The sequence below is a fragment of the Pseudogymnoascus destructans genome (genome assembly GCF_001641265.1).
Source record: "Pseudogymnoascus destructans isolate 20631-21 unplaced genomic scaffold scaffold_1, whole genome shotgun sequence".
NCBI classification, from domain to species: domain Eukaryota; kingdom Fungi; phylum Ascomycota; class Leotiomycetes; order Thelebolales; family Thelebolaceae; genus Pseudogymnoascus; species Pseudogymnoascus destructans.
The window spans coordinates 2,090,076-2,116,943 of record NW_020167520.1 but is presented as its reverse complement, the minus strand read 5'-3'; the positions used below and the strand labels follow the sequence as shown (position 1 = coordinate 2,116,943).

At 51.3% G+C, this 26,868-nt stretch overlaps 8 protein-coding genes and 1 non-coding gene across 9 annotated transcripts; 6 read left to right on the top strand and 3 right to left on the bottom strand.

The window, feature by feature from the left end:
• Positions 1–4,097: 4,097 nt before the first annotated feature.
• Positions 4,098–5,048, top strand: VC83_00568 (uncharacterized protein; the record flags this gene model as incomplete). The annotated part of the gene is made up of 1 exon (XM_024464258.1): positions 4,098–5,048. The coding sequence occupies one exon, from the start codon at positions 4,098–4,100 to the stop codon at positions 5,046–5,048; it is 951 nt and encodes a 316-aa protein (XP_024328607.1).
• A 637-nt stretch (positions 5,049–5,685) lies between these two features.
• VC83_00567 lies at positions 5,686–5,782 on the bottom strand (the record flags this gene model as incomplete). Its single annotated transcript has 1 exon — positions 5,686–5,782. It is a non-coding gene; the product is annotated as a tRNA-Ala (tRNA).
• Positions 5,783–5,920: 138 nt separating this feature from the next.
• Positions 5,921–8,258, top strand: VC83_00566 (uncharacterized protein). Its single transcript, XM_024464257.1, has 5 exons — positions 5,921–6,028; positions 6,097–6,167; positions 6,241–6,377; positions 6,518–6,634; positions 6,764–8,258. The coding sequence occupies exons 1-5, from the start codon at positions 6,007–6,009 to the stop codon at positions 7,830–7,832; spliced, it is 1,416 nt and encodes a 471-aa protein (XP_024328457.1). The 5' UTR covers positions 5,921–6,006; the 3' UTR covers positions 7,833–8,258.
• A 1,993-nt stretch (positions 8,259–10,251) lies between these two features.
• On the top strand, positions 10,252–11,421 carry VC83_00565 (uncharacterized protein). Its single transcript, XM_024464256.1, has 2 exons — positions 10,252–10,512; positions 10,605–11,421. Exons 1-2 carry the CDS (start codon positions 10,429–10,431, stop codon positions 11,178–11,180), a joined length of 660 nt encoding a protein of 219 aa, XP_024328458.1. The 5' UTR covers positions 10,252–10,428; the 3' UTR covers positions 11,181–11,421.
• A 1,060-nt stretch (positions 11,422–12,481) lies between these two features.
• Positions 12,482–16,979, bottom strand: VC83_00564 (uncharacterized protein). Its single transcript, XM_024464255.1, has 5 exons — positions 16,600–16,979; positions 16,213–16,480; positions 15,932–16,160; positions 14,937–15,884; positions 12,482–14,892 (listed from the first exon to the last, which is right to left on the bottom strand). Exons 1-5 carry the CDS (start codon positions 16,941–16,943, stop codon positions 12,818–12,820), a joined length of 3,864 nt encoding a protein of 1,287 aa, XP_024328583.1. The 5' UTR covers positions 16,944–16,979; the 3' UTR covers positions 12,482–12,817.
• Positions 16,980–20,853: 3,874 nt separating this feature from the next.
• On the top strand, positions 20,854–21,201 carry VC83_00563 (uncharacterized protein; the record flags this gene model as incomplete). The annotated part of the gene is made up of 1 exon (XM_024464254.1): positions 20,854–21,201. The coding sequence occupies one exon, from the start codon at positions 20,854–20,856 to the stop codon at positions 21,199–21,201; it is 348 nt and encodes a 115-aa protein (XP_024328460.1).
• A 29-nt stretch (positions 21,202–21,230) lies between these two features.
• VC83_00562 (uncharacterized protein) lies at positions 21,231–21,641 on the top strand (the record flags this gene model as incomplete). The annotated part of the gene is made up of 1 exon (XM_024464253.1): positions 21,231–21,641. The coding sequence occupies one exon, from the start codon at positions 21,231–21,233 to the stop codon at positions 21,639–21,641; it is 411 nt and encodes a 136-aa protein (XP_024328459.1).
• Positions 21,642–21,695: 54 nt separating this feature from the next.
• On the bottom strand, positions 21,696–25,440 carry VC83_00561 (uncharacterized protein; the record flags this gene model as incomplete). The annotated part of the gene is made up of 1 exon (XM_024464252.1): positions 21,696–25,440. The coding sequence occupies exon 1, from the start codon at positions 24,465–24,467 to the stop codon at positions 21,696–21,698; it is 2,772 nt and encodes a 923-aa protein (XP_024328462.1). The 5' UTR covers positions 24,468–25,440.
• Positions 25,441–25,479: 39 nt separating this feature from the next.
• Positions 25,480–26,839, top strand: RIM1 (ssDNA-binding protein, mitochondrial). The gene is made up of 2 exons (XM_024464251.1): positions 25,480–26,366; positions 26,421–26,839. Exons 1-2 carry the CDS (start codon positions 25,997–25,999, stop codon positions 26,462–26,464), a joined length of 414 nt encoding a protein of 137 aa, XP_024328461.1. The 5' UTR covers positions 25,480–25,996; the 3' UTR covers positions 26,465–26,839.
• Positions 26,840–26,868: the final 29 nt, after the last annotated feature.

Here is a 26,868-nt window from a genome sequence, read left to right as displayed (position 1 = left end):
CTTCACACCTGTAACGGTAGTCGGTCGGATCCAGTTTCAAAGGGGCTCGATCTTGTCAGGGTCCTCTTGGACACCAGAAGTAGTAAGGATATATCCTAAGTACTTCGTCCGGGTAACGTTGAATTCGCATTTCTTTATATCGGCTTGAAGTCCAGCTTCACAGAGACACTGTAGGACCTTATGCACATGGTATACGTGTTCCGTAGGGTCCTCGGAATAGATTAGGATGTTGTCTAGGTAGGCAGGACAGAAGTCGTCCAAATATTGCATTAGGACATCGTTCATATACCGCTGATAGGTTGCGGGACCGTTCGTCAATCCAAACGGCAACACTTTGCATTTGTAGGTTCCATAGCGAGTCCGAAAGGTAGTGTACTCTTCTGAGCCGGGGTGCATTCGTATACGATGGAAGGATTGTCTAATATCTAGCTTCGTGAAGATTTTGGCTTTCGACACCCGTCCTAGTAGTTCGTCAATATGCGGGATAGGGTAGGGGTCGTTACGGGTAAGACCGTTCAACTTCCGATAGTCAATGCAAAATCTTAAGTTGCCATCTGCTTTCTTTACGAATAGGATAGGGGATGCGAAGGGGCTGTTGCTGTTGATGATGAATCCCTTTTCCAGGTTTTCCAGCAGGTATTGCTTGGTAGCCTTAAGCTCTTCGGTGCCTTGTTGTAATGGTGGGTGCACCAGATGTGAGAATCTAGCCACCCAAGGAAGGGAATCCTCGACAGTAAGTACACCCCCTTGACGAATACGTGTCTTTTTAGCTCTACGGCGTTTACTAAGTGCCTCATTTGCTGTACGAAGTGAATGCGCACAATATTCTAAGTCAAACTGAGGGTCTGTGCACTCCAGTCAATTAAAACACTAGAATAATTAGGAAGCATAATAATTAGTTAACGTGGTTTATCAGTAACGTGCATGTATAACGAAAGTGCCAAACAAGCGAAAGTGCCAAAATCATGCGGTGACCAACCCCCCCAACTAAATGTTAAATTCCTCCACAACAAAACATGCGCCATAAAAATGATGAAAGCAAATTAGTGCTAGCTATCCAAGCTATGCAAAGCGACCCAAATTTGCGCCTTCAAGTTGCAGCTAGGATCTATTCCGTAGACCACCGCAAGCTACGTCACCATTTACAAGGCGTACCTTCACGACGCGATATCCAAGCCAACTTACAGAAATTAAGTAACCTAGAGGAATCAGTTCTTATTCAGTATATACTTGACTTAGCTGCTAAAGGGTTCCCTCCTCAGTTGTCTATTGTTGAAGATATGGCAAATCGACTACTTGCAACACGCGACGCGCCACGCGTCGGGTCACGTTGGGCTTCAAACTTTGTTAAGCGCCATGTAGAGCTCCGGACACGCTTCCAGCGAAAATACGACTACCAGAGGGCTAAGTGCGAAGATCCAGAAGTCATTCGTGGCTGGTTTGAGCTTGTATGGAACACAATTCTAAAGTATGGCATCAACAATGCAGATATCTACAACTTTGATGAGACTGGGTTTATGATGGGCGTCATCTCAAGCGCAACGGTAGTAACGAGCTCAGATGGGCGGGCAAAGGCAAAAAAGGTGCAGCCTGGCAATCGGGAATGGGTTACAGTAATCCAAGGCGTTAGTTCTCAAGGTTGGGCAGTGCCGCCATTTGTCATTGTGGCAGGTAAAAACCACCTTGCATCTTGGTATGAGAATAGCGGATTTCCAGCAGATTGGGTAATCGCTGTTACTGCAAATGGCTGGACTACAAACGAGAGAGGTATGGATTGGATTCAGCATTTTGAGAAGCACACAAAGCCCCGGAGTGTTGGTGGTTATCACTTGTTAGTCCTTGATGGTCATGAGAGCCACCACTCAGACAAGTTTGAGGAGTACTGCAAAGAACACAACATTATTATGCTTTGTATGCCTGCTCACTCTTCCCATATACTCCAACCACTTGATGTTGGCTGTTTTGGCCCATTAAAGAGAGCTTACGGTCGGCAAATTGAAGATATGATGCGGGCTCATATTATTCACATTACTAAGGATGACTTCTTTCCTACCTTCCATGCTGCATTTAACATTGCAATGACAGAAAGCAATATTCAGGGAGGGTTCCGAGGTGCTGGGCTTCTTCCATTTAGCCCTGAGAGTGTAATATCTACACTTGACCTTAGGTTTAAGACGCCAACACCTCCAACCTCTCACCCAAACACCGCTCAACCATGGGTTTCTCAGACACCAAATAACCCAACTGAAGCTGTATCACAGTCTACTTTCATTAAAAACCGAATTGCGCATCATCAAAATAGCTCTCCAACCTCAATCTATGCAGCTGTTGACCAGTTTACAAAGGGTGCATCGCAAATAATGCATCAATTAGCATTGTTAAAAGCAGAGAACCAAAACCTGCGACAGGCAAATGAAGTGCTAAGCAAGCGCCGGAGAGCTAAAAAAACACGACTACAGCAAGGAGGATCACTTAGTCAACAGGTAGCACAGGAGCTACAGGACGAGAGGGACGTTGTGCAGCAAGTAGAGCAAGAAATAAGGGCAAGTAGTGGTCGGAAGCCAAGGGAAGAAACCCATGCACGTCGCTGTGGCAAGTGTGGTGAGACTGGACACAATGCGCGCACTTGTCAGATTGTAATAGACAGGTCTGAGGAAGAGGACTCCGAGTAGTTTTAATTAATTTATATTGTTGTGGTGGATTTATCGCAATTCTTATGGGGTAGTCGCGATATTTTGGCACTTTCGCTTGTTTGGCACTTTCGTTATACATGCACAGTACCCGGTTAATATCAGTACCCGGTTAACTTTTTCCTACCTTCGTACGAAGAATTAATATTAAACAACAACAACGAATTAAATTTAACTAAACTAATTGCGGATCTACTAAAGGTTGTACAGTAATAGTATCTTGACACGTTCTTGAATTATGACCAGTCTCTCCACAAGTGCCACAGCGTCGTACGGTCGGATTCCCTTTGCCTTGAACACCCCCTCCTGAACGCCTATCGCGTCGAATCTGCTCGTCTACCACTTTTGGGCCACACGAGTAAGTTAAGGGTATTATTTTTGACTGTAAAGTGCCTGTGGAGGCTGCAGCCAAGGTCAAGAACTGACATTGGGACTAGAAACCCACCATTGAAATGCCATGCAATTACGGCTGAAAATAGTGGCGAAACTACAATCACTCATGCATGTCTTCTCTTTTGTATAGCGTGTCTGTAATAGGATTAGCGTGCCTATCATATTTCACCATCTAATCCACGTTGTAATCTGACGGCCGCATCCCCATAAACAAAGACAACCATAAAGAAACCCCAAACCCCATTCTGCAACCGCTTCAAATGGCCACAATCGCCTCACTTTCCCCAGAAACCCTCGCTCAGATTCTCTCCTGCATCCCCGGCGACCATGATAACCTCGTATTGCGTCTACAGCGCATCAGGGACGGCGGCCCTATCAAGCCCGTCTCCGACTCCCACCTTATGCCACAGTGTGCAAGACCTGGCAGTGGCACATAGAACAGCGGACATTTCGGGAGATCAACCTCCCAAGCTCCGAGCTAGAATACTTTTCTAAACTTATGACGGGTCACCGGAGAGCCGCCCTCAGGGAAGTGAAGTATCAGGTTGTCCTACCCGAGTATGATGATGCAGCATGTGCGTTGTGGAGACTGAGGAAGATAAGAGAGTAAATGATGCGGCATTTACTACTGCTATTGCAGAGTTATTCAGACTCGTGAAAAGGTGGGAGGAGGATGAGGAGGAGAGGCTAAGTAGAACAAGGTCCAGCGTGGGGGAGGGTTTGGTGCCGTTGTCGTTAGAGATGTGCAGATCTACTCGCCTAGCGATGCAAAGAAAAGAAATAGTGGGCTTTTAGGAGAGCAACAAATGGCAGTAGAACGGGGAGAGCGAAGTGACTTGTTTGAGGGGAGACACTGCGATTCTTGGCTTCGCCTGGGACCGCTGGAGGGGGTACCTGAGTTGAAGAGAGTGACAAAATACGCTGTTTCTCCGTCCTATCCGAGACCTGTAAGAGGCAGAGTCGATAGCGCGATTGGCGAAGAAGTTTCCGGCCCTGGAGAAGCTGGACTTACATATGGAAAGGAGTGAGGGCTTGGAAGTACGGCGGAAGGATAGATATGGTACGTATAAGCATTTATCCTTCGCGCTTTTGAACCCCGGCGTTTCCACTCTACTCATATATCTCTTTTTGCTCCTTTCCCTCTCCTCGCTCCCTCTCACCTCGTTTTCACTATGCGCCGAAAATCCGTCTCCGCGTTACCAGTTCCAAGAACCTCCCTCAATCCTGCTTTCCGATATCGACCACTTCTCCCTAGCGCTCTATGCAATTTCCCTCATCCCAACCCTCAAGACTATCGACCTCAAAGGGCCCATCATGATCTCCCCACAGCTCTTCCAGCCTCCTGCCGCTCTGGACTCCGCATTCGCGAGCCTAGCCAACATGGCTCCTCAGTGGCCTTCTCTCAGGACCTGTTCCGTAATCATCTCCACCGTGCGCCCGTCGGGTTCATGGTACTTTGTACGGCACCCAGACAACACCGTCCCACACGACTTTGTGGTCCCACTTGAGCCAGAGTTCGACAGCGATCGCGGCACAGAGATGTTCAGGACATATCCTGATGATGAAGCGATGGATGGGTTGCTGGCTGCTGCTGGCAAGGCGAAGCAGAATATGCCCGCGCTGCAGATGATGTCTCTGACTGCAAGCCTAAGCCTTGAAAACAGCGAAGATGCCGAGTTTGAGGCGGTGTGGTTTAAGGCGGGGCAGAAAAACTATCTAGATCATAGGCTTACAGAGCAGCCAGTGAAGGTTGGTAACGAGACGTTTATAGGAGGTGATCATGTGTATTGGTGGACAGGTAAAGGGGGTGGTTGGCGACCAAAGAGGAAAGTAGAGAAGGCGTGGGTTGGAGAGGGCAATCAGCAGTGGTTTAAGGGATATCCTCAAGAAGAAGATTATGAGGAGGATGAGGAGGATTATGATGATGATGATGATGATGACGACTTTGAAATGGGGGGCATCTAAACTGGAGCGAATAGCTGGTCTCATGCATGCTCCATGGCAGATTTAGGCTCTAGATGGGACTGAATAAATTACTAGTTCCAATCCTTGGGCATACACAATACCCCTCTAGATTGGGCAGCAGGATTACATGTAGCTATATGATTGTATTGCCGAACTATTGCATCCGTAATCGAAGAGGCACCGTTGCTTTCTAGATCCATAACCCCATATTTTCTCGACAAGTGAAACAATCAATATATCATTGTCAGTAACATAGAGTGCAGTGCTGACCAAAGCACAGTACCTCTGGGCTGTCAGCCATCTTACAGCTCCCTTGATGATTGAAGTATTACAGCATCTCCCATGAGCCGGTATTAAAATCATTATTTTGGTTGTAGTTGCTTATTCAGTTGGCCTAACATTATATCATATTATGCGCGGATATATTCCTCAACGAAAAAACATACGTAGATAGACCCCAAAAACATCGAGACATTAAAGTCTGGCCACGAATATACTTCACAAATATTAAAAAATATCTTGCACCTTTTTTTAGGCTTAAGCACCATTTCAACTGTTGGTCGAGCACACAATTCCTTCCTGTACAGCCCACACACGCCACCAACAAAAGAAAATCCCCAAAAATATATCAAGAAATTGGAGAAACGGCGAATCGAACGCCGGACCTCTTCTATATTACCAGAGTACGAAACTCAAGTGCTAAAGAAGCATTATACCACTAAACCATATCCCCTTTTGATTGATGTAACGTAATGCCTTGTCTGGCCATATAAACCCACTTAAAATCGCCAGCAAAAATTTTCCTCCCACACCACTTCACCACCCCACCCCACCAAAACCTCCGAGCCGGCCGGGGACACCGACTGACCGACCGAGCTCAAGACCGACCCCACCAAAAATAACCGACAGCAGTCAAGGAAGCATCCCACAGCCTCCCACCACCAACGACGGCGACACAATGGAACACGATACCAAAACCCGTATGTCCCTCCCCTCGCCCCCCTCACCTTCCCGCCTTCTCGCCTGGCCATACTGACAGAAGGCAAAGCGCAATACCTCACCTCGGACCGGAGCTCCTTCGCCTTCACGTCCGCCCGATCGCGATGGCCCGTCATCTTGGTAACCCTCCCCCCCACCAAGGTGTCCGACCCTGCATATGAGCAAGAAAGCGATACTAACAGTGACGCACTAGACTGGAGCGATAGATGATGTGCATCGCGCTGTCAGCGCGCTGGAGCTGTCGCAAGCGGACAAGCGGGAGGAGGGCAAGCGGATCGTGGAGGCGGTTGGGGCACTGAAGTATGAGGTTCTGCATGATCGGGCGATGACGTAAGTTTTTTCTCCCTGTTTTCTTGCGTGCTGGTTGTCGGGGGTTGTTCTAGTTGCGGAAGGATGGGGGGGGGACGGGAGGGGTATTAGATGAAATTACAGGGACATTGGGATGAAATACAGGGACTAATGGATCACAGGCCGCTGGAGGACGATGGAGGCAGCGATATCGAGGAGTATAACAGGGAGCTAGCGGCGTTGGGGGAGACGACGTGGTTACACGCCCCGTGGCTGTTTTCGGAATGCTATCTCTACCGGTACGTCGCACATCTACACACTCAATTCTACCGGATTTGGATAAGGGAGGGAATATGGGAGGGGAACGGGATGGGCAGGAGGGTCCAGAACAGGGACACATAGGACGAAACACTGACATCACTGCACAGCCGCATCGCAACCCACCTCGCGCGCTCCACGCACTGGAAACAACACGACGTCTTCGCGCGGCAAAAGATCTCGACCTTCCGGTCCTCTGGCCCCGCCGTGCTCGAGCTAGCCACGCGCTACAACGCCATCCTCAGCGACCTCGCGCGCACCACGCCCTCCGCCGAGGCCGCATCGCTCGTCTTCACCGAGATCGCCGAGATCAGCCTGTGGGGCAACGCGACGGACCTGTCGCTGCTGACGTCGCTCTCCTATGCCGACATCCAGAAGCTCCAGGGCTCCGAGGCGCGCAAGGCCGCCGAGAAGCACATCCTCGTCAACGACCTGCACGCCGCGTACGATGTGCTCCTCAAGGCGCAGGCCGCGGGCGGCGAGCGCACGGTTGACATCATCCTCGACAACGCGGGCTTCGAGCTGTTCGCCGACCTGCTGTTGGCCGGGTACCTTCTCGCGACGGGCCTCGCGACAAGCGTGACGCTGCACCCGAAATCCATCCCCTGGTTTGTCTCCGACGTTGTGCCTGCCGACTTCGCCGCTCTGCTCTCGGCGCTGCACGACCCGCGCGCCTTCTTCGAGACGGCCTCGGAGGAGGAGGAGCGCGAGGGCACCGCGCCCGCGCGGCTGGCGGATGACGAGGTGGCGGCGCTCGAGGCGCTGTTCGCGCACTGGAGCGGGCTGCACGCCGAGGGCACGCTGCGCATGCGCCCCAACGCCTTCTGGACGGCTGGGGGCAGCTTCTGGCGCCTCCCGACGAGCGCGCCGCGGCTGTATGAGGACCTGAGGGAGAGCACGCTCGTGGTGTTCAAGGGGGATTTGAATTATCGCAAGCTCGTTGCCGACGCGGCGTGGGCGCCTACGACGGCGTTTGCGGAGGCGCTGGGGCCGATGGGAAGGGGGTCGGGGGTTGATCTGCTGTCGTTGCGGACGTGTAAGGCGGATGTGGTAGTTGGGTTGCCGGAGGGGAAGGATGAGGAGTTGCGGGCTGAGCAGGGCGAGGGGGAGGGCAGGCGGTGGGCGTGGAGTGGGAAGTGGGCTGTGGTGAGTTTTTCGGGGGGGAAGAAGGGGGAGTGATTGAGTGGGAGAGTGCTGTTATTTTCGAAATAGAGATCGAGATAGAGAGGGAGGAGGGAAGGCGAAAGAGTGAGGCCATCAAGGGCTGGCCACAGATAATGAAAACCCCTATTGCCTAGCACCACCAAGGACCGTGCTCCACCTAGCTTTCACATGCGCACCTCCAACGGTCACGTCGGGCCCTCTCCCCTGGCAGAGCAAGGCCCATCCATCCCCTCTCCCCCTGCAGCCGCCACCTGTCGGCGACCCTCAGCGATCCGAGTCCGGGGGAGATTGCGAGGAGCGGGCCCTGGTTTGGGGGAGATTGCGATGGGCGGTTGTGTCAAGGACCTTGCGTTGGAGGGATCGCCCCGTAGTACGCCCACCATCGAGACTTGCAGATTGTGGATGAGGTAGATGAGGGGGGGGGTATATAAATAGATGGGGATGCGATTGGGACGGTGGTGGGCGGGTAGGCAGGATGCATGTGAGTGCAGGCGTTGTTGTTGTACAGCCATGTAGTGGTTTTGTTGGTGGTGATTTGCTTGGATATCGGTGTGTAATTTGCGTGGTGAATGCAGTGCTGATGATTGGTGGAGGTGGAAGGAGGTGTAGGCTGGGGGGTATTCGGCGAAGGATTAAGGTGGTCCTAAACAGGCTACAGATGCGTCGGATGGGCCGAGGGTAAGGAAGGTAGTACTGAACAAGGAAATAAGCATGTGAAATGGGGTTAGGGAGGGAGTTGGGGATTAGTATGCTTTAGCTGGTATGTTGTATGAGTATGTTGTATGTATGAGGTATGTTGGGATGAGGGATGTATGTTGTACAGTATGAGTATGTTGTATGAGCTATGTATGTTATGCCGCCGCTGAATAACGCCGCTGAATAACGCCGCTGAATGTCCCTATTCCCATTCATCTCTCCGTGTTCCAGAACTGACTGTTCTAGGAAACAACCAACTGACACCTGCATATCCTAATATCTAAATCACCGAGCCTGGCCTCCCCCCGCCTCGCCCGCCCCGCCTGTCGCCCTAATAGGCCAGCAAAACATGTGATGCCTAATTTCTAATTTCGCCAAACCGCCAAACCGTGCTGGTGCGCTGTTTCTCGGCGTGCTAAGCATGTGTAAGCATATGGTAATCTCCTTAACTCCCCCCCGCCTCCTCAAACCCATGCGCCTCCCAAAACCCATGCGCCTCCCTAAACCTATGGGTATGGGGTTTAGGGGCTTTAGCGACCGGGGTACTTCCTGCAGCCACCCATTTGCCACACACATGCCAAGTACCTTTTGCGCCGCTTCTCGTTTTCCGCATTGAGCTGCTACTCCGTCGTCTTCAAGTCACCCCAGCTTGTTTTTGCCCCTAGCCGTTTGTTGTTGCCACTTTTTTACTAAGCAGTACATGCACTAACACGCTATGGTACACTGCTCTCCGCGTTGCGTGGTAGTGCGTCGAGGTACCTTTATGCGCATGCGAGTGTGCCTACTTGTACTCTGTACGGATGGAATGAATGTGGTCGCTGCGAACGGCCATGACGATAGTAGTACTCATATTGTATTCCATATTCCATATTCCAGATTCCAGATTCCATATTCCATTCCATATTCCATATTCACCGCATCGAAGAAGGTATTCTACGTCATGTCGTTGTATCAGTTGCAATGTTTTATCCCATGTTTCTTCCGTGTTTCTTCCATGTTTCTTCCATGTTTCTTCCATGTTTCCTCTCTACTCGATCCAGTCCGTCCCTGATTTCTCCTGATTTCTCCTGATTTCTCCTCTGCCAGGCTGCTGCCAGGCTGTTGTCAGTAGCTGTCAACACAGCCGTCAGTCCCTGTAGTGCCTGAAAGTACCTTGTCAACGCATTGTCAATACACTGTAAATTAATTTGCCACCACTCACAGTGTGATATCAACCCTGCTCTAACCACTACAATCCGCCATCTCCAGCAGTTCAGCGTACCACCACACCCACCAATCGCCATGTATCTTTCCTCTAATTCCCTCCTCCAGTTACTTTGCACATTCAACATTATTGCCATCCCTAAACGCGGAACTTCCCCTTCGCCTCTTCCCCTTCGCCTCTTCCCCTTCGCCTCTTCCCCTTCTCCCTCCCCCTCCCTCCCTTCTCCTCCCTGTCGACCTCTCTAGTTCCCCACACCACTACCACACCATCCCCCCCCCCGGAACATCCCCCACATACTACCACATACTACCACCACTACCACCATCCACCCCCTGAACATATCCCTCCCTCCACCTTCCCCCCCCCCACCCCTGAACATCCCTCCCTCCACCTTCCCCCCTCCCTCCACCTTCCCCCCTCCCCCCACCCCTGAACATATCCCTCCCTCCACCTTTCCCCCCCCCCCCCCCCAACCCCTGAACATCCCTCCCTCCACCTCCCCCCCCTCCCCCCCCTCCCCCCCCAAAAGATGTCCCCACCCGCTTCACATATATAGTCCAGCTACTCGCCGCCTCCTCCTTCTTTTCCTTTTCCTCTTCCCTCACCCACTCCAGCTTCAACTCATCTATCAAGCCTGTACAACACAAGAGTCACTCGTTGCTCATCACACACTCGTTAACTTGCGATAATCAATTCAATCAATCAATCAAGATGAAGTACTCCCTTACCTTCGCCGCTGTGGCCCTCATCGCTGCCGCCACCGCCCAGGATACCCACGGCATCCCAACCTGCGCCGTATGTACCCCCACCTTGACATCTTCGTTCACTACCGAGAGTCACAATCCGGTCTATCACGAGCACCAGCTAACCCACATCCCACCCTGCAGGTCCAGTGTATCCTCGATGCCACCAGCAGCGCCACCAGCTGCGGCCAGAAGGAGTTCTCCTGCCAGTGCATCGCCGCCAACCAGGCCAAGATCACCAGCGCCGCCCTCGGATGCGTCACCTCCAAGTGCGAGCCCGCTGACCAGCTCAAGACCCTGAGCGCCACCAAGGCCCTCTGTGCGAACCCCCCTGCCGATGAGGGTACGGTTGCGCCCTCCTCCGCGGCCCCAGTGGCCCCAGCCTCCTCTGCGGCCCCAGCCACGCCATCTTCCACCAAGGCCGCCGCTGTTCCAGCCACGCCATCTTCCACCAAGGCCGCCGCTGTTCCAGCCACGCCATCTTCCACCAAGGCCGCCGCTGTTCCAGCCACCACTGTAGGTGTACCCGAGACGGTGTATGTGACGGTTTGCTCATCTACCCAGGTCCACGGCGGCGCTGCCCCTACCGGCGGAAAACATGGCAACGGCACCACCCCCACCGGCCCGGCCACCCCATCCTTCTCCACTGGCGCCGGTGCTAAGCTCTCGGCCGGCCTTGGATCCGTCGCCGCTTTCGCCCTTGCTGCTCTCGCCTTGTAAGCGGGCTATACTTGCGGAGGGTTTTAATTTCGGAAGGGTGGATGATGTAATTACACCTCTTTTCTTTTAAATAAGGAAATTGGCTGTGGTGTGTTAGGAGGAGAGGAGGAGGGGACGGGTATATACATGGTGGTGAATTGATGAGATGATAAAAATCTTGGTTTACTTGCTTACATATTGTGATCCAAGTGAATTGAATTAATATGTTATAAAGGAATAAATAGTTTATTTAAAGTCGATATGCCACGAGTTGGAACTCTGCACTGCGTGAAACTTTAAACTTTGAAGACTTGCCCTGCCCACATTCACCACTCCGGCTTATAAAACATGAGGCGGATAACTCCCAACCATCCCAAGTCCTTATTCTACAGCCTCACCCAACTATTACAGCATAACCAACACTAACCCAACTCCAGAACTCAAACCACTCACAACCAAATCAATCTCCAACGCCAAAACAAGCCATCCCATCGCCGCCGTCACCCACCCCCTCCCATCCCATCAACATATATTCCTCCAGCCCAACCTCACCTCACCTCACCCTACTTACTCTAGAATTCAACCTCACCCCACCCCTCAACCCACAATATCCGCGTGCGTCTCCTGCGGTCCTTGGGCTTGACTAGAACAGCGAGGCCAAGGGGTTTAGATAACTTTGAACGACCATGTGTCAGAGGTGACGGGGTGTTCTCATTAAGTCATCTCTTCCCACCTCCTCACTTAACCTACATCATCCCCCACAGCTCTTTAAAACCTATCAATCCCACCCACCGAACCTCCCAGCCCTCTAAACTCCCCAATCCCATCCCCACCCCACCGGTCCACACCCCATCTCGAGCCCAACAAACACCCGCCCCCGTCATCGTCCCTTCTGACGTACATCCCCAGCGGGGTACAGCATCAAGACAACCACTTACCCGCATTGCCGTTTCGCACACGTCATGTCTCTGGCGTGCGCGCGCCCGGGCGTGGGGTCGTTCGTGTGTTTCCGAGCCGCGGTTGTGGGGATGGACGGTATCGGTGGTGGTGTTGGTTGGGCGTGTGTGTGTGTCTTGTCTCGCTTACTTGCGGGTTTGGGGGCGTGTCTTGGGGGGTGGCGATGGGTGTGGGATGGGAATCGTGTGTCTTTGGTGATTGTGGGACTCGTGTGTCTTTGGTGATTGTGGGACATGGGTCGTTGCTGTGCTCTTGTCTTGATGACGATGAAGTTGGGGCGCAGGGGGGGGGGGGGGGGAGGGGTGATAGTAGATTCATTCTCGCGCATGGGAAGGCGGCAGCTGGGGGTCGCGAAAGATTTCGTGGTCTAGACATTAAATTCCTAAATTGTTTTTGCGTAGATGCAGACCATGTAGTAGTATACTAGTGTAGATAGATATATATCGCTTTACCTCAAGATGTGCTTCGGATATTATATGCCAGCCTTTATCATCCAATTCCAAATTCCAAATTCCCAAAACCTTTCCTTCCTTCGTCACCCATTCCAATTCGTAGACCAAAATAAGAACATTATCGTGCGCGCGTCCTCGCTCTTGTAGCCTGATGGTACCACACAATGTACCTCTCCTCTCCTCACCCATCCTTTTCCTCCTCTACTCGCTCACCCAAGCACACCGACGGCACCATACAAGTACCTCCTCTCACCCATCCTCCTCCTCCTCCAGCCCCACCCGTCCACCCCCCCGACTCAGCCCCTCCAACAACCTCCCAATTAACCGAAAACTCACCGGCTTCGTTAAAAAATCATCAAACCCGCACCTCTCCGCCTCCTCCCTATCCCTCTTACTCGCCAACCCCGTTAGCGCTACGATACGCGCCCTACTCACCCCATGCTCCGCACGCTCCGCCTCCATTACGCGGATCGCGTGCGTCGCCGCGAAGCCGTCCATGCCCGGCATGCTGATGTCCATGAAGACGACGTCGAAGGGGTCGGCGGCGGCACGCACGGCCGTCACAGCCTCGAGGCCGTTGCGTGCAGTGACGACGATGTCGCTGGGTCGCTTGGAGAGATAGCGCGTTAGCAGGAGCAGGTTGAGCGCGTTGTCGTCGACGGCGAGGATGTGGAGGGAGCGCGTCGGCACGGGTAGCGATAGCGACGCGAGGGTGAGCGGCTGGGCGCTCAATGGTGTCCGTGGGTGGCATGTCGATGTGCCCTTCGTAGTGGGCGCTGGCACCAGGGCTTCCTCTTGCCGGTTTCCGGGAGTGGGAGTCGGTGGCCCGGCGGACCAGCCGCGGGAATGCTGCGTCACCATTTCATCGCTGAGAAAGCGGACTGGGTGTGGATTTGCGGCTTCGTCCTCGAGGGCGGCGCGGCGGGCGGGGTCGTGAAAGAGAGAGAGAATGGCGATGGCGAGCTTGAATGGGCCGGTGGGTAGGGACAGCGCCTCCGATAGGGGTGAATCCATGTGCGTGCGTCGTGTTGAGGGACGGTCGATGCGCTCTTGAAGGTTGAGGACGCGGGATGTACAGGGTGGGAGGGGGACGTCGTCCGGGCCGAAGGGAGAGCACTCTCTGATGACGAAGTCTGCCTTGGCGAGGGTGGTGGCATCGGGATTTGCCAGCAGCGTGAACCCGAACCAGGACTTGCAGTACCCTGCTACCGTCTTCCAAGCGAGCGAGTCGTCACGAGTGCGGGCTGTATGGGCGGGCGCGCGCCAGATGGCGACTGATTTGCCTGGGGCGAGGGCACGCACAGCTTCGACTGCCGCGGCAGCTTCACGGTCTGGTGCACTGCGGTGCGCGTGCGTAGAACTCATCTCGGTTGAGGTGATTTTGGTATCGGCGAGGGCGAGGGGGAGCAAGACTTCGACATCTGTGCCTTTGCCGAGCTCGGACCGGATGTTAATCTTGCCGCTTAGCTGGGCGATGATGTTCCGCGTGATGGACAGGCCCAGACCGACTCCCGGTATGAAGGGGTCTTCCTGCGCAAAGGGCGTGTAGAGCTTGCGCTCCATGTATTGCTTTGACATCCCGCGGCCAGAGTCAATAACGTTAAGAGCGAGGATCTTCTGTCCTATTCTCGACGTCGGGTCGGATTGTCGTCCGTCGGTTTGTTTGACGCGAAGCTGGATGAGGATGAATCCCGTGTTGGTAAATTTCATGGCGTTGCTGACAGTGTTCATGATTATGCGGCGTAGCGCTCCAGGAATGATCTTGAACATCCAGTCTCTGTCCTCGAAGTCGAGAATGATTTCGACTAGGTGGGCATATGGTGCATCATGTGGGGAATCGGGGTCCGCGGTGGTATCCTCATTGCCAACGCCAGTGTAGCCGCGAGTAGCGATCAATCCATCCACGACACGCTCGCAGAGGAGGGCAACATTGGCCGAAAGATCCAACTCATTGGAGAATGAACCGGACGAGTCCTTCTTCTGGAATGAGTTGATCCTACTATAGTCCAAGACATGATTGATCGTATCCAGCAGCGCGGACCCGCATGTGCGTATCGACGCCACTAACTGATCCTGCGTCTGATCAAGGTCGGAGTCGTGCAAGAACTCTGCGCTGGCAAGGATACCGTGAAGAGGGCTGCGGAACTCGTGAGATATGCTGCTGATGAAGTCTGACTTGACGTTGTTGGCCATGATGGAGTCTAAGCGGCTAATCTCAACCATTACAGAGTTTGACAGAGCAGATATATACGCCAACTCAGAATCGACAGTGAAGACGGGAAAAGAATTATTGCTCCAGACAAAACACCCGGAATGCCAGCGACCTAGGGCAATTAGCGACGTTACGAGGGAATGAGAGGTCACTTACTTCCGCTTGCGTCCCACAACGGCAAGAAAATGATTTGACGAGCACCCTGAAAAACTTTTGATAAAATGGCAGCCTCGGCCGCTTGCCTCGTAGAATCGGCGCCTATATTATAAAGTGACCTCTTCCCCTCTATCGGGGTGGCCCTTTGGGGGCTACCAATGGTGTCGTCTTGGTCGAGGGAGGAAAAATATCCCTTCTCGTCTATATACCATATGTTTCCCTTTGGATACATATCAATGAAATCCTGGAGTGTCTTCCCATCTAGTGCTCTCGATCTCCGATATGCATGTTTGGAGCAGGACAACGCTGGGACTCGAACTGGCCGATACTCGTCGTAGAACCCTCGGACCTGGCCAGAGGGTATCGTAGACTTCGGGTCAATTCCCGTCATCGTCAAGTCGTTCTCGAAGGTCAAATCATTCTCAAACTCAACGCCCCCGATCCCGGATGTTACGCTGTCGAGGTCAGGCTGGATAGGATCAGAATAGTCTGTGCTAGCCTTAGGCTGGATAGGATCAGAATAGTCTGTGCTAGCCTTGGGTTGGCTGGGCCCGATAGCCGTGTCGAGGAAGACAACCCCGCCTGCAGTCAATTCGAGAGACTCTCGGAGTACATAGGCTGCATGATCCAACGCCTTTTTGATTTTATCCAGCACAATTTCTGAAGCCCCCTTCTTTTTAGGCCATCCGTCTATGTCAGTATCGCCAGAGGTTGAAGTCTGACTGGTGATGTTTGTCGATTCCATGCTTGAGCGCTGAGCTTCACTCTCCCCAAAGCTATTTGACAACGGAAATTCCGGATTCGAGTCCGTATCTGCATCTCCAAGCCACGTCGTCCGCTCCAAAAATTTGGCCACGCCCGTGCTCATCAACGCGACGCGGCGCCTCTCTGCTGCCTCCCTCTTACTTTGAAGGTGCTTCATTATATTTTCCGCCGTCTCAAACAAGCCTGATATTTGTGTTAGTGTGGCACAGAATTGAAAAGTTGTGTCTTACATTTCCTTTCTCGCACAGTAAGACCATTTGGCCGTGACTCGTTGCCAAACACGAACAAGGACCCTATATTGACCCCGTGAGCCGTGGTAATAGGGGTCCCCGCGTAGTACTTGTAGGCGGCAATGGCCCCATTGACAACGGGCTGGTGTTCGTAGCGCGGGTGCGTATGAAGACTTGATACTTCAAAGCACGGATATTCCCCTTTAGTTCCGTCCATTGCTATGACATTCTGGTGACGGGTTAGAAAAGGTTCACTCCACGTGACTAGGCTGATGACATACCTCGCAGAGACCTCCAGCAGTTTCGATGGTGCAGCAGCCAAACAAGTCATTGCTGGTGGTAATCTCGTTCGAGGAGCTCTCAGGGCGGGTAACTCCAGCGACGAAGTACTCAGTGGTGTTGTCTATGAGCGAGACCATAGCCCGAGTGCCACGAAGTCGCCACAAGATCAGCTCCGCATATGCACCCAGCGCCCCATCATCGAGGATGGACTGGTTGATACCCTGGGCACTGCCAGGCGTGGAGCCATCATCAAACGGCGCATAGAACCTATCGTGAAGGAAACGCCGTCAGCATAATTCGGGCGCACGCGCGTGGGCACGGCGGCAAACATCTTTGCAGCATCATTATGGTTGGGCGTGATGCTTGGCGCGGGGAAGGGTACGTACTTCCTGAGCTCTTGCGCCCTCTGACTCTCAGACATAACGGCGTGCGCGGCACTCGGCCACGACTCCCCGAAACTGCTTGAGCGTGAGGGAGAGATAATCATACAGTTAGGGCCCGGGGCGTTTTCAGGAGTGTTTTTGAGGTCGGCGAGCTGCGAAATCATTCGAGTCGTCGACAATGATGAGATCAAGCGGGATCTACATCGGAGCCGGGGATACTTTAGTGCGGCGTCGGGTATCGTTTGTATCGATATCGGCAGTTGTATAATACCACGAAGGGCGGGCCGTCTTTGGTGGATAATATAGGAATCAGATACGGTATTATGCATCACTTTGTCTATACTCATTTGTTACTGTGCAACAAGAATATATAAATGAAAAATGGTCAATTGTGCGACAAAAAGTCTCTCAATAATGTGACGGCAACCCAATGTGAGCCCAAAAGGGGCCAGACCACAAAAAGAATATGATTATGATTATATAAGCAGATATTGATGAAAGTGGCGTGGTTCAGGCAATATCCGAGGATACAGGGGGAACGTAATTGCCAAGGCTCGCTTAAAACGGCACCTACCACCCACAACCTCATCCTCTAAGCTCTACAACCTTGCATAACCTCCACCAAAGACGCAAAGATGGCCGAAAAGTTGAAGGATTCAGTAATACATTCCCAATGTATTGATAATTCTAACTCTGCCCTGTCATTATCAATTTCTATGCACCGAGCCTCAGCTGCATTTCTCTCATTCGCAATTTCAAGACGACGTGCCTTAGCTGCAGCTACTTGAAGCTCAATTCTCTCTCGTTCTAAAGGTATATTCCGAGCTATATTTCGGCGTAATGGAATTGTGCTACAATACATTAGTAATAGATTATGAATATATTAGAATAAATATACTAGGACCGAGATCCTGAACTTTGGCATGAACTAGAACGCCTAGAGGGTCTAGAATAGCCAGAAGATGATGCTTGTAATAGAACCTCTAATTCGTCTTGCTAAGTAAGACTTAGACCTAAGTCTTCATCTTGAGTAGATGTCCTCTGACGCTTTCAGGATCCTAATATATTATTAATATATTTCAAAGTTAATATAACTTCCTAACTTACTCTCTTTGCTATCACCAAGCCTAAAGCATGCTAACAAAGCCCCTACATGCCATGAAGGATGAACTCCATGCTAGACCTTAGCTAGGTATTGATTAATATCTTGTTTATCAACAATTTCATCCCTATAATACATTAGTAATACATTATGAAGTTATTAGAGATGAAATCAATGGAAGATTATCAACAGCTTTGTGACAAAATCATTAGTAAGTTTTGTAATATATTTATAATGCATTACTAATGTATTAGCATCTCTAAATGCAACTCTAGCTATTCAACAATGGGCAACTACAGCTGGATTAAATCGCTACTGTTCTAAGATAGATCTAGCTCTTTTTAGCATACTTGATGACATACAAATGCAGTTGAACAAACTCATTTTAAAACAGGGTCCTTTCGTAAAAAGCTTACATTATTAAAGGCAGTTAAGATGTAAGTTTATACCCATTATTCTTTGTAACCATGGATATAGATTATTTGTCCCTATAGCCCTAGTAATTAAGTGGATAGAGCAGTAGATAAGGGTGTGTGGGCATGCCACTCCCATGGGCAGTTTTGAGGATCAATACTAGAGAGGTAGCGGTTGTGACCTGTGAGTCACAAGGCTAGCGCTTACAGCCACAACCCCACGTGATAGATAGGATATCATGGATATTTGTTATCCAAAATATCCTTGATATCCCTTTGGCACGACGCCACTATATAAGTAGATAGTATTCCCTTAGACAGGAGCTTCGTGCTCAACTCAATATAGTATTCTTTACAATACTGTAACGTGTTACTTGGAAAGCCTTTGTGTTTAATCCCCTGCCCCCTCTGTCAAGTCAACCTTATGCAAGAAACTTCTGTGTCTTCTATCGTTTAGAAGTCAGTGTTACAATACACTACTCCTACTGAGTTAGAAATGGATCTCTGGCGTCAAAAGTGTCCTCTTGACAAGCTTCATAATATCGTTGTATTCATTTAACGAGAGAAGAGACCTTTTTATAGTTAAGCCATGGCAGGCATCTTATTAGATCAACAGACTCGCTAGAACTCTTGGTTTACAATGATTGATCGCGCGATACAGGCTGATAGTTTGAGCATATTCACGAGGTCCTACAGGCTTTTCAAGAGGCAACCCTTGCAACTGAAGGGTGACAGGCTACACTTGAAAGAGTCTTGCCTACAATGGATTACCTCTTAGATCAACTTGAATGGGTTATAGCAGCAAAAGAGGCAGTGTAAGATCTTTAGAAGAGCCAATACAAAAGCAGCAAAGCTTCCAGTTCTTACTACCATTAAACAAGCCACAAAACCTAAGACGGGTCTTTAGAAGTGGAGAGAACAGAAGCAACAACAAGCACCTACTATAGACGAATACGATATTGTGACACTGCCTGCACTATTGTAGACCTAAGCATGGTGGTTAGAGCAAAAGACAACCTACCCTGCACTCGTAGTTATGGCATTAGATATTCTATTAATACCAGCAATGGAGGCTAAACCAGAGTGCCTATTCTCGAGTGCAAAGCCTACAATGGCAGATAAGAGAAACCAGATGAAAGCGGAGATATTAGAAGCCTTAGAGTCATTAAAGTCGTGGTTAGGAGGTCATTCCACAGCATGGTTGGATAGTTGGTAGGCGACAGCTAGATAGTGATAGTAAAGCCCATCTAATACTATCAGTATATTGCAATATATTGTTGCAGAAATAGTCGGAATTCAAATATTGTTGTAGTGCAATAGTAGATTTTGTTTGCAATATATTGCAATATCATTGCTTTAAACTTATACATGTAGTTAGTAAACAGGTCTAATATTGTAACAGGAATGCTGCCGTTACAGTACATGTAGTATATAAAATGTGTTACGCGTATTCTAGGCGAGCTGGAATACTGTAGTCTTTTTGGCTCAGTGGGATGTAGCGCAAGCGTAACCATACATCATTACAAATATCATCTTAGTAGAGTGAATTATAATCATTATTATATCTAGCCCTATCTTGGACTTGATTTACGAGCACTATAATGGGTGTGAGATTCCCCTTGATCTGTGTGTAGCAAAGTATAGGGTTACGCCCCTTGCCCCTTTGTTTGAATTGAAACTCCATTTCATTCCATGTCTCATTTAAGCACCTCAAAGAAACCACACTTCAAAAAGTCCAATTCCAAAATTCACGCAAACAGACCTCCCTGTAGCCACCATGGCGAGCTTCTTCACCCACGACGTCAACTTTGAACTGACTTGGGAAGTCCTGCAATGCTCTTTGGAAGCCGGGGGTGGGAAGCGACCACCGATTAAGTCAACTGTGGAGTTGAGTTTGGTATTACATATGTTCTAGCCCAACCATGAATAAGTTGATACGCAAGTATACAACGAAGCATGATATCCAACACTTTGATATTAGAGATATAGTCTCTATAAAGGTCCCTCGAGAGGATAGAACCTCAACTGATAATAAGAGGCTATTTGGACGCATTTTAGAGGATCCTTACCCTCATAGATATCAGGTTCTTACACTCTATGGTATTATACAACGCCTTATACCTACAAAATCATTTGGAGCTGTAGAGCAAGCTCTATAGTCTGATATCCTAATTCCTACTTCTACAAAGCAGGTAACATTAGGGCTTGAAGCTAGAGAGGCTTCAACAAGTGCACAGGTTGGAGTATCATGTCAATGTAAAGGGCAATGCAGTACAAAGCGGTGCCGTTGCTACAAGGAAGCTAAGGAGTGTAGCGTACACTGCCATGGTGATGATCATGACTGTGGCAACTTATCAGGCAGCTATTCGTACAGAAATAGCCCGAGTTGAGAGGCCAAAACGGAAGCGGGCAAGAGTAGACACTATTAGTAATAGCATTTAGATTGAATATTGACCTACATTACTGTACTATACTATTCGTGGTTGGGCTGGCCTATTCGCGAAGGCTTATATTCGTGGTTGGGCCGGAACATATACATTCTATCGTCATTCGAATTATACATTAACACTAACTACAGGATACATACCAGCGCCCTGAATATTCATCACCCAGAATACTGCTGAGCCCATGGGTGTAAAAAAGTGTCGATGGGGTGCGCAAGCTACGCAACTGATACTAAAGCACCAGCTCGCGTAAGGCGTCGAGTTTCTCCATCACCAGATCAGCGAGAGAAATCTGGAGATGTGTGTTCCGGGGGAAGGCATAGATGCCGCTGTAGCCAAAGGAAAGATTGACATCTTGGAGGTGACAAAGGAAACGCTGCAACGAGGGCGCGACGTCGCCAAGATGCTTGTGCTGGACAACGTCGACACCAGGCGATTCCGGAACGCGATGAGGGCAGCCACAGATGAGGCTGGGCAGCTCTACTTCCGCTCCTTGCTCACGGACGATATACTGTACTACCTATTTTCGGCGCAGGGAGCATCAGCTTCCCGTTCATCTTCCATCGAGGAATCCGTCGAATTGCAGCGGAGGAAGCTATTCATCGGAATCTCCATGCCTTCACCAGCTTCGTTGCAGGAGCGTTGATATACGACACATATCGTTTATGTCTTCAAATGGACTCAAGGGAACCGACTCTGGTCCGCGATGACTCTCCAATTGCACACGAGGCAGTTCTTCTCAACTACAAGGCTATGGTGCTCTTCAGCCCGTTAGGAGACATTTCGAAGACTCTCGAGACCCTTCCAGCGAATCCGGAGCTATTGCTGAAGTATCAAGCTGGAAGCCGAAAGCACACCCTGGCGATACCTCCCCCAGCTCAGCCCAAATACGGATTTTTCGGATTGGTCGTTGTCATTCAACTCCCACCGGCAAAACTCTCTCCATACCCTTGGGAGAATTTCTATCACCGTCCACACTCACGCGGAGAAGACCATCATTACTTGATGCCCTTAGGTTTTGATTACACTATTCATTATCTATTATCAGATATCCCAATTCATACACCCACGCCTGTGACAAGATAACAACCCCATCCACCCATATCCACAAAAACAAAATACAATTCCCTTCAAACCCCTTCAAACCCCTACCTTCCCCTCAGCCATCAACTTCCTCAACCCATCCCTATGCACCCTGCCCCCTCTCCCCTCCCTCAAGCTCCTCTCCGCCCACACCTCCTCCATAACCCTCTTCCGAATTTCCTCATCCTGCTTCAGTCGCGCCACCCTCATCTTCTCCTCCATCAGCTCCTTTCTCCGCAAATCTATCACCTCCAAATCCCCCATCTCCGGCCTCAATACACCCTTATTTAGGTACCCGAGACTATTCCTACTCCCCTCATTCCTCGCCATCGCCTCCTGCTGCTGCGCGCTCCCCGGCAGCGACAGCATCGAGCCATACCCCGCCACCGACCCCGCGCTAGAGATTCGCGACATCGCCGTTCCAGGGCTTATATTCGGCGACCAGAGCGGCCCGATTCCGTCCTCCGTCGGACTGCCCATCAGCGCACCCCCAGGGCCGTAGGCCGCGCTCGACGAGGCGTGGTAGGCGTGTGGCGGCGCAGCGAGAGACTGCATGGAGGTTGAGCGCGAGATGGCGTACGGGAGGGCGGGGTGGCGCATCGAGGTGCGCGTGCTGCTGCGTTTGGGCGACTTGGAGTGGATGGATGCGCCCGCGGATTGAGGACGCATAGGGGAGGGGGCGACCGAGCCCGTGGTGGCGGTTTGGGTTAGGGCTGCGGGGTTGACAGGGGCGGGGGATTCGGCAAGTTCGATGGAGGGGGAGGGAGATATTGCGGTGAGAGGTGTGGTGTCTTCGATAGGGAGTGCGGCGGGGGTTTCGGCCAGGGACAGGCGTTTGGCCCATTCTTGTGTGCGGAATGTTGTTGCGACCTTTGGTGGTGCAGGTGGGAGAAGAGATTTTCGTAGGGAAGGTGGTGGTGAGAGCGGCGCGGTTTCATAGGGTGGCATTTCAGAAGGTGGCATTTCAGCTGGCATCTCTTTCGTCTGGTCGTCGAGAGGTGAATAAGTGGTTTCTTCTTCTTCGCCAACAATAACCTTATCAAGTATCATGCTTGTCCTTGGTGTGCCTGTCGGGAGACTCCTGAGGTCCTCGTAGTCAGCTTCTGAATCGAGATAATCGATCGTAGCTGCGATACTGGATGAGCGATCCCAGTCATCCATGTTGTCTGTCAGTCTGTGCTTCGATGGCGACTTGGATAGGCGGTGTTGCGAAGTCGATTTGTTATGTGATAACCTATGCAGTATCTTAGAGCCGGAAGAGAGGTGCTTCTGTGACGCCAAAGAGCTGCTGGACAGCCTATTCAAAATCTTCGATCCCGTGGAGAGGCGTTGAGAATTGCGACGTGAAACAGATTCTTCGTCTGTCGGTGACTGCGGGTCGAGAGATTGGGATTTGCGGTTTGATATAGAGCTCTGCCTCGAGACAGACCCCTCAAGGGCCGCAAGGGCTTCTTCATCACGCGATATACGCCTGGCTGGGTTACTCTCATGCACGCCACGTGTCAGACCTCCAACGTCCATTGTGCTGCCATCTGTGCGACTGATACTACCCTCAGTTGGGCTTGGCAGATCCGACATCTCAATTCCATCCATCTGGACGGTTATCTGCGGCGTAGTCTGCCCTTTCCCGCTCATGGTACCAATCCCGGAATCCACGGAGAGGTAAGTTTTCGTATCATTATTGCCATCACCATAGACAGCCTCCCATTGCTGCCTCGTGCGGGTATTCTCCCACTCCACTCGTCTCCCGACCATCTCCTCTTCCCTGTCTAAACTCTTCCTCTTCTCAGCCTTTGCCGCGGCCCTGCGGTCCCTTCGCTTTTTGATGAACTTCCACAGCTTCATCTGCGTCAATATCCCTACTGTGGTGATCATGATGACTCCGGCAATCTCAACTTTAATGCCGCGTGTTACGGGGTAGGTGTTGGTATCCAAGGGAAAGACGTTATCATTCAATCTCCAAATGTAGACCCAAAACTCCTTCAAACCAGCACGCGAGAAGCAGTCGATACCTAGAATGATAACAGTAGCACCGCCAAATGCAAGAGACGCTATGAGGCCGTAGGGCTTAGTGAAGGGAATATATGCCGTGGACCAAATCGCAGCACTAAAAGCGACGACGAAAATGGTGATTGAGGTTGTAGAAGTAAGCAGGCCGCCGGGTTTGAGGACTAATAGCCACATCGAGAGGCAGAAGCCGCCAAGAAGGCATCCGAAGCCTTCTGTCAAATCGGGAAAGAACATAGCGCCCGCACCGAATACTATACCGGTTGCAGTGATGGCGACAAGATAAGCGCCTTGAGTAGCGTCAGGAACGGCAGGATTCATGACGTAGAGGATCAAGACTGTAACTGATAGGCTGCCCAGATACGCGGCAGAGAGGAAAACGTATATCAGCCTATGCTGTATGCCGACGAATGCAAATACAGCGCCGCTTATCATGAGAAGCGCCCCTCCAACGCCGAATGCGGGCGTTATTCGAGGCTGGAGGGGAAGTGGATCGGGAGCCGCCGTCTTATAGTCTGATGTTCGAATGGCGTCCGCGGCGCTCGTAGCTGCGGGAGCGGATGTAGTCGTCTGCGAACGTGTTGAGGTTTTAGTGGTGGAAGTGCTGGAGCTCTTCGATGTCTCTGAAGACAGCGAGGTCATTGAAGCTTCGCTTTTGGTGGTGGTAGGTTCCGCAATAGTCGTGGCCAGATCCGGTAGGGGACCCGTGTCTCGCCCTGATAGACCAACCTCTCGGCGTGGTATGGTGGTTTGGGCGCTGATTAGACCAAAGTAGAGGCCGTATAAAACGATGACGCAGAGTAATGAGCGGAAGGAACCCATAATGGCGACTAGTTTGAACCTCAATCGAAAGAGTGATGAAGGAGGAGCCAAAATAAAAGAGTGTATTACCGAACGAAGGTCGACATATAAGGGTGTACGTCAGAGACGACGAACAGCTGTCTGGAGTACGCTCTGGCTAAGGAAAGTGAGAAACGCGCTCAACAGGAGACGCAGGAGTGCATGGTGTCTCTCCTCTGCAATCCGTTGACCGCGACGAATATGACAAGAAGAAGATATATGACAAGAAGATACCGCACACGCCAGCACTGAAACGAGGGACAGAATCAACACGTCAGTGTCAGTGTAGCGCGAAGAAGAAGTTGACAAATGTTGGGGAGGGACATTGGGAAGTGGTCCAGTAGCAAGCAAGGTACGGAGCGGTTCATCAGGAGTTCCATGGTGGGGGGAGAGGGCCAAATCCGATCCAAAAGCGATTGCAGGATATGACCATATGACAATGCTTGGTTTGTGGTTTGACGCAGAGTTTGATCTGCTTTCAGGCACGCAGGGATGGTGTATGGGCCCTTGTAGCGGTGCGGTGGTGGGCTGAATGGGGGGGCGCTTGCTGGCAAGTAGGTAACCAGTCAGCCGTGCGAAAATCGGCGATAGACTGGTGTAGAGTAATATCTAACTCTACTTCAGTCAGCGGCGGCACAGCAATCTGGAGATACACAGCGGCAATGGGGAGCGGTGGTGAGACAGCAGCACCCAGTCTGTGAGACAGCAGCAAGACACGCATTTTTCTTCAGCTGAACATCCGGATGCGCTAGGAAGAGCGGCAGGAACCAATATTGCGTGCCTTCCCCGACTACCTAGTCTAGGTAGACGACCAGAGTGATCTAGCCGTCCATGACAGATGGCATTTTAAGGCGATTCTATAGGAAATGGCAGGGGGGAGTGGAGTATGGCAAGGGAGAGGGAACGTGGAAAGTTATTGTGCAGCTAATGCACGGCTAATGTACAGCTAAAGGGGCTAAAGGGGCTAAAGGGGCTAAAGGGGCTAAAGGGAGCAAGCGAAATGAGGTGTACAGAGAATTTGATATTGAAACCGACAACTATCACTCCGGCCATTCAAATCTCGGGGACTTGTGATCACCCCGAAAAAGAATCCGCTGAATGTTCCATAAATGGTCCAGCCAGAGACAGTCAGTCCTGCCTTTTGTAGGGGAACTACACTAGGAAAAGCACCAAGATGCCTGGACAAATAGGGAATAGGGGCTGAATGCGGATACATCGTTCCCAGCCTTTTTTTACAAATTAATCCCAGTGTCTCACGTGACCCTTCACAATCTCCGTCCACTAAGCGATCATCGATCATCCTCGGCTCCTCCTCATTCGTCTCCGTCCACGTGACCCTCCCAATCTCCGTCCCCACCGCCCAGCCATCTCTCTCACCAACAACCATCTCCGTTCCACGTGACCTCCTCTCCACCGCCCAATCGTCCCAATCGAGACGACAACACCACCAACCCATCAACCACCGCCGCAAATCAACCCACCACCACCACCTCCACCACCTACACACAAGCATGTTCTCCCGCACCATCCTCCGCGTCCCGCGCGCCTTCGCCACCACCCCCCTCCGCGCCTTCAGCACCACCCCCGCCCGCCCCCTCGCCAAGCTCCAGCTCATCGGCCACCTGGCCGGCGCGCCGGAGCTGACGGCCACCTCGACCGGCAGCGAGATCGTCAAGTACAGCCTGGCGACGAGCAGCGGGCCCAGGGACAACAGGCAGACGAGCTGGTGGAACGTGGCTGCCTTCATTGAGGCGGGCGCGAGGAGGGACTTTTTGTTGGCGCTGGATAAGGGGACGTTGGTTTACGTGGAGGGAGACGCGAGGATGGATCAGTATACCGATGCTGAGGGGAAGGAGAGGAGGGCGTTGAATGTTGTGCATCGTGAGTTACTCTGGGTGTGTGGGGGGTAGGAGGGGGGTTACTGACGTGGTGTAGGCTCGGTGGAGATCTTGAAGAGACCGACTTCGACCGAGGAGTAGATGGTTGAGACGACGAGGAAGGGGGCAGGATGAGATGGATGCGCGGGAGATCTCCCCTCTAGGATTTGCGAAGGAGGAAATGGCGAACGATGACTGCGGAATATAATGCATCTCAAAACCCCCGGCTCGGTATAGAGAGGATGAATGGATGGATAAGCATGGCAGCGGCGGCAGCATTTCCTTACGTGTATGATATAAGGTATGGACGAGTCCCGGCGCGGGAGTATGTATAAGGAATACCTACCAATCATAAAAACTTTCATTACATTCTGTATTCTGCCTTGGCCACGCAACTTCTCTTCACAACGCGCGCAGATCTAATTGCATTTTTTTTGGTGGAAAACATCCTTTCATTGACTCTGGTCCTCTAATACACATTATAGGACTAACAATACAATTTTAAC